The sequence below is a fragment of the Cyprinodon variegatus genome, unplaced genomic scaffold, assembly GCF_000732505.1.
Source record: "Cyprinodon variegatus isolate N-32 unplaced genomic scaffold, C_variegatus-1.0 Scaffold399, whole genome shotgun sequence".
NCBI classification, from domain to species: Eukaryota; Metazoa; Chordata; class Actinopteri; order Cyprinodontiformes; family Cyprinodontidae; genus Cyprinodon; species Cyprinodon variegatus.
The window spans coordinates 124,798-135,217 of record NW_015150852.1 but is presented as its reverse complement, the minus strand read 5'-3'; the positions used below and the strand labels follow the sequence as shown (position 1 = coordinate 135,217).

The 10,420-nt window shown below is 37.6% G+C and overlaps 1 protein-coding gene across 1 annotated transcript in view; it reads right to left on the bottom strand.

Annotated features, from left to right (window-relative positions):
• Positions 1 to 10,420, bottom strand: part of LOC107092899 (ATP-binding cassette sub-family B member 6, mitochondrial-like) — a 56,112-nt gene that overhangs the window by 19,697 nt on the left and 25,995 nt on the right. The window contains exons 12-14 of the mRNA XM_015387599.1: positions 7,201 to 7,286; positions 5,895 to 5,952; positions 4,766 to 4,870 (exon numbers count right to left, since the gene is read on the bottom strand). Coding sequence (XP_015243085.1) covers positions 4,766 to 4,870; positions 5,895 to 5,952; positions 7,201 to 7,286 — 249 coding nt within the window. The remainder of the gene's footprint in view (positions 1 to 4,765; positions 4,871 to 5,894; positions 5,953 to 7,200; positions 7,287 to 10,420) is intronic.

Below are 10,420 nucleotides of genomic sequence, written 5' to 3'. Positions count from 1 at the left end.
TTTGAAAACAATCAACAAAACGGCTCAGCTACAAGCCTGGCTCCAATTAATTAATTTCTTCTTTCTGTAGGTTCAGCTGTATTCATGCTTTGTGGCTATCGTAGTGTATTTAAAAATCCAACAATGTGGTTAATGGCAGTTGCCCAATTATTGGATAATAAAAGTTGTAATGATAGATCTTTTTTCCTCTAAGTACATAAAATAGTTTTTTGTATTTACTCAGCTTATCTTTGTCTGGATGATATTCATTTTTGGATGACAAAAAAGAGTCAGAGGGAACTGCAAGAAGGAAAATGCTGTTCTCTTCTTTTTTGCTGGACCTTTTAAGTTTGTTTCCCCTTCCCCTTAATAATGCAATGATGTACACAAATTTTTTTTCTATTTAAGAAAATGTGCAGATGTCTTCAGATCAAAATTTTGATAAATTTTATGATATCAATGCTGTTTTTAATTACCAGAAGGAACAAGCTAACAAAAGAAATTCTTATAGATTTTTAGGACATGATGTCCTGATCGCAGCCACAACAATGCATTTAACATATTAGCTGGGTCAGCCAATGAGTTTTATTACTTCCTCTTGATTTAAAAAACAAGACAGTCTGAATGTGATTAAAGAAATGATCGTGTGTGCACATTTTGATCAAACAGTCTTCCTGCTGTGTAATTGCATGTCCACATTAATCATTGTCCTCCTCATCTGAGCTAGCAGGTGTTTGCGTGCTATGAACTGTGCTGTTTGGTTTTTATTGACATTTTTTGGAAAATCAGAAACAGATTTAGATGAAAAACTTTCTTATATACACACAGACACACTACTTCACAGCTGGGTTAGGCCCCAGTAATGTGGTTAATAAATTATAGTAAAAGGTTCCTAAATAATGTAACAACGAGTCCAGACAGCAGATGCATGTGTGGGGTACTGTATGTGTGTTTGTGCGCAGTTTGTTAGTGAGCAAAGAGAGAAAAAGACTACAAATTCAGAGAAAAGTGAGGGTTAGAAGTAAGATTAAATAAGATGGTGTGGGGTGCTGTGATTGAGACAGATGCATGAATCAAGGGCTGGAAAAAGAGGAAGTGAATTGCAAAAAAAAAATAAAATGAGAGCCGTTTTTACTTAGGTTTGATCTTTTGGACTGTATCTACTTGGGAATTAAGACATAAAAGTACCTTCTTAGAAAAAGATACTTTCACATACACCCCTTTTTCACTTGTTTTCTGAATTATAAAACCTTGACATAAACAAACTAACTGCATTGTACTAACATACATCCATCCATGTATTTTCTGACACGCTTAATCCCAAGTGGGGTCACGAGGGGTGCTGGTGCACCCAGCTGTCTACGGGCGACAGGCGGGGTACACCCTGGACAGGTCGCCAGTCTATCGCAGGCATTGAACTAATACTCTTTTTGAATGTGTCCTTGGACAACACTTTTCTGTATTTTACTATACTGTGAAAAGCAGTGTATCATAGAACTTAAGGTTAAGAACTTAACTCCAGTCCTCTTAAACATGAGTGAGGTATCTCCCTATGGGACATGCCATTGGGCCTCCATAGGACACTTTGACCATAATCATGTCTTCAAGGCCTGGCATACACTGTACTATATTTTCAGTCATTGTACTCAGCTACAGCTCAAACTGTATGGTGAAATCGCAGGGTTTAAAGTTCACAGCTTGATGCATGTTCTTAAATGGTACGGCCCAATTCTCTGATGTGTATGTACCTGCTTACACTGCACGTCCAAAAACCATGTCAGACTCGGTGCCGAGAGATGGCGCTGGTTGGACTCATCAATCTCGGAGAAGGAGAAGAAGAATAACCCCCTTGTTTGTACATGTGCAGTGCATGAGGTTCTGGTAATTCTGGTAAATCTGTTCTCACTGAATGTCAAATATGTTTGATTTTTTTCCTGACCTTAAGATTTCTGATTGAGAGCTGGTCATGTGTGGCTAATTGCCCCTTCTTCAGCCCTATATACTACACGACCCAGCACGCACGAAACTCTGCCCCGATCAAGAAATTCTTGCATGACTGGAGAATCGGCTAGAAAAACAGGCAAAAAAAACCTTACAGTGTATGCCCGACCTAAGTGAAGCAGCGCTGGCAGAGGTTTTGGGGTTAAAGTGTTGATAGAATCAAGCCATCCCCAGCAAAGATCTCAGCTTCTTCCTGGACCAGGGCAGAGGACAAGACTCGATGGCATGCACTTTACAGACCTACAGCCTATTGTCTCCATTCCCAATGATGAACCCCAGGTATTCAGTCCCGGACTGTGCAAAACACTCTTCTCTGGGTTGATGGTCAAGCCTGCAGATTGGAAACACCCTAGAACATTCTCCAAATGCTTGAGATGTTCCTCCCATGAACCACTGTACATTGGTGTGGTACCTGATCTATAAGCCTTTCACAAGTTGCTTAGACACCATGCTTTCCAAATGGCAGGCGGTATAAAGGAACAGTCCCCATGGAGACCAAAAGGTTGTCACTGCATGGACATCTCTGACAGGGGAAGCTACCAGTAACCCTTATGCAGGTTGATGGTCAACCAAAGTTGGTGTTCAGGTATTTCCCTTTTCCCACACGTTCAATCCTGTTCTCAATGATTGTGGTAGGCTTAGAGTCAAACTTGGACACAAAGTGTCAGAATATGCAGAAACAGGTTTCTAGGTCTGAAGATAAGAAGTCAGAAGAGTCTCCAAAGTGATTTTCAATCAGAAAATCAGAAGACAGGTTCAAGGTCGTTAACAGGCACGATCCAGGTAGCAGTTCGGAAACAGATCAGGTAAACAGAGCAGAACAGGGGCAACCAAAACTCAGAAGTCTGGAGATAAAAAATAGTCAGGATCAGATAATCAGAAACCCACAGGAAGGATAGAAAACTTTCACTCTCGGCTTGAATAATCTATCTCCAGTGGCTGGAAACAGGCAGCTTAAATAGAAAGCAGGAACAGGTGGATCTGATGAGTGACAATGAGCCAATCCAGGAGGATGTGGCTAGGCATATGGGCAATCAAAGACTACAACACCCGTCTACAATTGTCTGTTAGACTTTCTCACCAACAGACCTCAGCCAGTCCGGGTTGGACCCTGATGACACATGACTGCATCCCCAGGTTCACAACCAAACACCTCAAGTTTGCAGATGACACCACGGTGGTGGGCCTTATCAGAGACAATGACCAGGACTACACAGAGGAAGTGGAGCAGCTGGTGGGCTTGCACAGAGATAACAGCCTGACCCTGAACGTGGAAAAAATGAAGGAGATAATCTTCGACTTAAGGAAGAAACGGCCTAACCACGCTCCACTGCTCATCAACAGCTCAACTGTAGAGGCGGGCAACAGTACCAAATTCCTGGGGGTGCAATTCACAGACACCCTCACCTGGACTATGAACACCTCCTCACTGGTCAAAAGGGAACAGAAGTGTTTGTACTTCCTGCAGAGGATAAGGAGAGCCCACCTGCCCCCACCCATCCTCACTACCTTCTACAGAAGCACAATAAGGAGCGTTCTGACCAGCTGTTTCACCATGTGGTCTGGAGGCTGCAACGCCTCAGACAGGAAGAACATGAGAAGAGTGGTGAGAACAGCAGAGAAGATCATCCAGGCCTCCTCTTCCCTTCATTAAAGACATTTTATCCCAGTGCTGCATGTCCCGAGCCCGTGACATCATCAGTGACCCCTCACACCCCCACCATGGACTGTTCTCCTTTTTGCCCTTTGGGAAGAGGCTTCGAAACCATCAGACTGTTGAACTGTTGAATACTCTAATCAAGTCACACATCGAGACATTGTATCACACTAAACATCATACTTGCACTACATGGCGAATCTTCAAAATAGAATCTTAACTCAGTGTTTTTACAGCATTTTGCACCATATCTTTTTGTTTTTGCTGCTCTGAACCCTCCATATCGGTGTCTTTTGCACCATGTATCTCCTACACTGTTTACATTTTGATCACTGCTGCACTTTATAAATGGAAGCATTTATTTTACTGTTAAGCTGCTGCTCATACACTGTAAAAAAGCTTTATGTATCGCAATTTTTTTGTATAGACTGTGTAGAGGAAAGATTTTGCTTGCTGTAATGCCCATTAATACTTTCCTTTGATTGCTCAAATGGGTATAAATCTGTACATGCCAGTTATTTTATTCTGGAAAAAAAAATCCAAAAAATTTATATTCTTTTGATATATTTTTATTATTGTTTGAAAAGTATTATAATCGAATTTCTTGTCATGATTAGTTTCATTTAGGGCCGAGGTGCAGGCAACTGTTGGCAGAGGAGTGATGTGAAATAGTGTCTTGAATATAATTAAAATGGGTTACAACTTGAACAAGAAGCATAAACAGAGAACAGGGAAAAACGACTGATTATGAACCAAAGTAACCAAAGAAAGCAAAAAGGAAAAATGACAACCTCACATTTTACATACAGGGGGAAGAGAGGAAAAATATGGCACCACAGTTGGGGATTATCAGGAGGAGACAGAGAACAGCTTTAATCAATGAAGGGAGGGAGCTGAGAGAGGTAAGAATTGATCAGCAACAGGCAGACACAGCAAAGAAATCTAATATAGAATGATACCAAATCACCAAAAAGGACCCACTACACAGGAATCAAGACAAAGACCTCACAGAAGATATAAATTTGTTTAAGTGCTTTAATTCAGTAAACCTGAAAAGTTAAACTGAATAAAATTATAACTTCACATCTCAAAGAATGGTGGGATTAATTAACAGCAGCAGTTCTTTACCTTGGAGATGTCCTGGCCATCAATGCGGATGCAGCCATCCTGGGGGTCAAAAAATCTGACCAACAGACGCAGGATGGAGCTTTTTCCTGATCCAGACGGACCTACCTGAGCACAGACACACACAAAAGAATCATTTCTACCTAAACAAACCAATGTCAAGTCATCAACATGATCTTAAATCTCTGTACCAGCAGCATTTTTAAAGAAAGTAAACAAAAACTCATATAACTTAAAGAATCCCAACTATACCAAAAATAAAAATTACTGCAACATCTTAAATAGTTTCTATACACTTTTAATTCACATGTTTGCTATTTATCTGACCTCTTGCAACCATAGCTACTTCAGATGTTCTGATACCATTTTATCTTTCCTGACTTGATTCTGATGCTTGTGCTCTGCGGAAACATTTCCAATACTGGTATCGGAATTCCAACAACTCTAATAGCTATTTTAACTCATACCCATACCCATGATGTTGACCATAACAGTGTAAGTAAACATAAAATATCATAAAACATAGACAAGCTTTTTACTCATGAAAGGTTTAAGTTAACTGTTCACATCCTATCTTACCAACCCCAAAATCCATTGGAGAGAAAAGGAAAAATGGATTTCCATTTTTCTTTATCAAAATTTGCAAACTACATGCTGCCTTTCCATTCAGTTCATACTTTGTGAATCTGCTTTTATATTAAGCTACATGAGCTTGAGGTCTATTGAAGTATGTTTACCAGGCAACTTTGTCACATCTATTTTTTTAATCTATGTTGCAAAATAATTTATGCTCAGTCAGATTAAGGAGATATTAATTAAATAGATTAATTAAAAAGCTTTCATGTTGACATATTTACAATAGATGTATGGCAGTATTTATGCTATTAACATTCACAAAAATATGAAAAAATACATTTAATTATGATACTTATTTTCACTTGATCAACAAAGTATTTTTGAACTTAATTAAAAACTGAATGCACCAATGTTGGTATCAGTTTAATACCTTTTAAAGGTATCAAACTTTTTAAGCAATGGGGTAGATAAAAAAGAAATCAGTTTCATTTTTTATTTGGATGGAAACTTGATGCTGTAGACAGGGCTGTGTAGATGTGTTGTCTTACCAACATACCAGTGCAACAGTCTGTCCAGCTTCCACACTAAATGTCACATTGGTCAGAACCTCTGAACTGAAAACAATATAGGAACAACAAAAACAATTATTAGTCAGATTTATTATAAGATAAAATGATTAATCAAGAAACAATTTAAATAGTGTAGCATGACCTCATGGACTTTCATGGACCTTCCATTATCCCCTTTTGAAGCTCATTAAAAACTCTATTTCACTAACAAAATACATAAAAGCGATGACAAGAAAACACCAGAAAAGTTTAAACTTGATCATAACGATGCAGTTATTTATACAAAAAAAAAAAAAACAAAACATAAAGCTGCTCCATAAACCTTTTAGATTAAAGCAACAACATAATAAAGTATGGGTGTTTTTTTTCTTTACCAAAATAATTACAACATATACCTCTGCTTCCAACTGTTAGATTAATATCCTAATTATCACTCGATTAAAGACAAAAAAAGGAGACAAATAATGATTTAAAATAAAAAAAATTACAGTAAAATAAATTCAATCGTGATTGAAACGGCTACTTGATCACCATAAACCAGTCAGAACTCTGGTTTCAGCAAACAGATTCTTTGCCCACTCAATTTAATGATCAATCAATAAACCAGTCAATTTATTTAAGTGTAATGATTTTAAATCAAAGCTTTTCAAAGAAATGTATTAATTCCAACGTCTGGACCACATAGTTTTAGAACAGAGGTCTCAATGAACACTCGGGATAGGAAATGGGCAACGTTGGAAGGGGCTCCTAGACCATGAGCATCCAACTTGGTGGAAGGCTGCCATCTTTAGTGCTTTCACCAGTGCAAAATGGATAAAATTACCCTAAGAGTTAAAGCTTAAGACTCAACTTAACCCTCATGGTTTCATGGAAGAGAATGCAAACTGAAGTTCACCACTCTGGCAGTGATGCAGGTAATAACATTATGCTATATTGCAATATTAATATGTGCTAACCTGTTGACTTTTTACAAGTTTTTTCATGTTTTGTTTCACCTTATGAAAGCTTAAATGCTCTATTAGTGTCTCTAAAATAAGAAGAATATATATAATTAAAGACTGACTCCATTAACATGGTGTTAAAGAGTTTGTCTTAGATCTGCTCCAACAAACCCACCCTTACTGGGTGGAAGTTTGTTATAATTGATATTGAACTCTATTCAGCTCTTTAAATATCACTAGGATTGATAAGGTATATTTGTATTGGAAGGAATTGAATTGAGGCAGTTACTTTCCTCAGATAAATAAACTTTTCAGAACGGGCTAAAATTATTTGTTTTAGCTGGATACAAACCCAGGGACATAGCCAAAACAGACTCTGTCGAATTCCACCTGCCCTGCCGTCAGCTGCAAGTCCTGAGCCTCTTCAGCATCTTCAATCTATGAAGAAAGAGTGCAGAAAGAAAGAGACTGGATCAAGACTTTTGACTGCATGAAGAAAAGGGTTTGCCTCCTCTTATGGCATCTACTAAAACGTAGAAACTTTTTTCAACTGTTAGGTTTCTCTGCTACGTGCAGTCCCGGACTCTGTGGGAAATGGAGCTCCTGTGGTTATGCTTGTTGCAAAATAAACCAGAATCCTAAAGCAGATGTGTGTTCAAACTAAGCTTGGTTCTACTGGAGATACACAATATTACTGTTAAATGGGAAATGTTGTTATATCTTTACCGGTGTTGTTTTTGTCAACAATGACAATGACAAATTTACTTCATTGATGCTCCTCCCATCTAAACAAGGATGTTTGATGACGAAAACATGACGAATCATGGGTGTGAGTTTTTGCCGATGAGACGAGATTGAATAAAATATTTAGCGGGTTGTCTGTCAGACGTTTAAAATGCATCATTGTGCTGTTATCTGTTAGACAGGCTAAGCAGTATCAGTCGTGTTGCTGCATCCTGTTTGGTCATCCTGCCCACCTGGCATGCAGCGGTGCACGTTCTGCATGACCAAAGATGAACCATGGCAGCAGGGGTTGGGGGGGGATAATCTGACAAACATTGCTCTTCCAGCTGTGCTTGTGCCGAAAGGTGCACACAATGATGGTTCGCTCTCAGCAGTATGGCTCCTCCTGCACTCGCTACTTAATAAACTAGATGTGTCTGATCATCCTCTGCAAAACATTAAAAATCCTTTTGTCTAACTATCAAGATTGTATTCCTTCCAGCTAAAAAGAGGTGATGCTAAACCTTCTTTAATTTCTACCAAAAGGAATCCCTAAATTATACCCAAAGCAAATATTTAATTGCATACTGTTTATTTTTAGATAAAGACCCAGATGAAAAGGTACATAGATATTGGAATATTTCTATCTCATAGTTCTTGTTTCTATCTATTTGAATATTTCAATATTTTAGTTAACATATTGAAATTTAGGTCTGGATTGCCGTGCCCTTATATGGCAATTATCTAGGTTCTGTGTGTATTTTTTTTTTTTTTTTTTAATCAGACTCCTGTAAATTTAAATCTACTTTGACCCCTGAGGAGCAGTAACTGTAGGGTAAATTCTTAGAAATAAAGCCAAAATTGCCAAAGTAGAAAGAATAACATTTTTGTTCCTTGCTTTTTTGTAGTAATGAAGAATTTATCGATCTGTGTGTAATGCATAATTCATAGTAGATCAGGAAATGTTTGCTTTGGGATGGAAACCTTGTATGTCTAAAAACATTCCTTTGTTGTATACTTTCTTAGCTTGTCTGTCTGCTATATTAAACAATATGATGTGTTGAACTAGATCTGCTATTTTCACAATTTTTTTGAGACAGCTTTTTATAAAGAAGGGGATTAATTCATATAAAAGTTTCTTTGAATTCTATAAATGAAATTTTTCTGCCCAACAGCAACAATAAACTGCACAGCAGCATTCTATACTCAGCAATTGTAGCATCTAGGCAAGAGCTTTCAGTCTGGTAAAGAATCTGGTTAAGGTTAACTGTTTTATGAAGTGCAACATAAAGCTGACTAAAACCTTTTTGAGTTTAGTCCACAAAAACTATCACATATCATAAAGATTTATATGTGACTAAAACTACAAATAGTTTTCATCCTGAAGACTAAAACTAAGACTAAATTTAAGATAGCTGTCAAAAACAATAGATTTGAACTTTGAAAAAATATGCCCATTACTGTATGTCAAGTCTTTTCCACCAGACCTAAAAACAACAATTTTTAACCAGCTGCTGAAATAGAGCAGCTTGAACAAGCTGCTACTGCAGAACTACAGGCCAATCTCAAACCTTCCCCTCCTCAATGAGATTATTGAAAAAGCTGTGTTTCAGCAATTTAATACCTTACTAACAATGGAAGATCTACAGTGCTGATATTGTTGGACATTAAGGCAATTGAACAGTCAATTTTATTAGATAGATTAGTAAACTGGGTCAGCTTTTCTAGTACAGCAGTGGACTGGTTTAAAGTGGACTGGTCCTATAGTATGTAACTTTAAATCAGTGACCACTAAAAACACAAGTGGTGTCTTTAAAGGGCCAACTTGGGGAACCTTTAAAGTTCAATTTCTTAACTTTCCCCCTAGTCCAGATTATAATATACTGAACAACAATATAAGTTACCATAACTATACAGATCACATACAAGTGTAGAGTATGATGTCACCAGGGGACTTAAAACCAACTCAAGTATTGGGTAAATAAATGGCAGAAATCAACACATGAATTTGCCAAATGAATCCAAGAAATCTGATGTAATTGTTTTTGGACTGAGGAAAAGCGTTAGTGTACAGGTTTAGGTATTACAAACCACAAATCAGGCTCAAAATCTGAGTGTGGTGAAGGATTTTATTTTTTTCATTTACAGTGATTTGTTTTGTTACTGAAATATGCTATATAAATAAACTTGGTTTGCCTTTTGCCTCCAGAGTTGCAATGCATGCTGGATATGGAGGAGTGCTCTAAAACCACTGCAAAATCCAAGAGACTTTTCACTGTCACTGTCATTCAGGAGGACATTCATTGTTGGGTTTCTTCAGATACAAATTTTTTTAACCGAACTGACTCTGTAAGATGCCTTTGGAGGATGTGCTGCGAATTGGTTCCAAAAAATAAAAATGAATTGGATCTATGTGAAGTAAGATTATAGAAATATTAAAAACATGGCCAAGGGGTTCTTTAAAAAGGACTGCATGGAGGGGCATTTTTGGTTCAAAACCTGCTGAAAAGAATGCTGAAATTATCTTTCAAAGAATGTCCATGCATTATTTGAAAATGTATGGCCTACACATGTTGCACTCATCACGTTTGTAAGTTTTAAGCCTTGTCTGGCTGTTTAAGAAGTTTAATAGAGAGAAAGCGGAAGAGGTAGTTATTTCGGGAAGTAGATCTTAAAGTAATTTAAAAAAAAAACATAGAATATCTAAAATTTACAACATCCTGACCAAATGCATCTTCTTTAAAAGTCACTTTGATTTACGGAGTTTTATCTGCAAAACCAGGCATCGGCTGTCTTCCTGATAAATACAGCAAAGAGCTTACAGCCTGAGTGTTGGGAGCTGGAGAAGT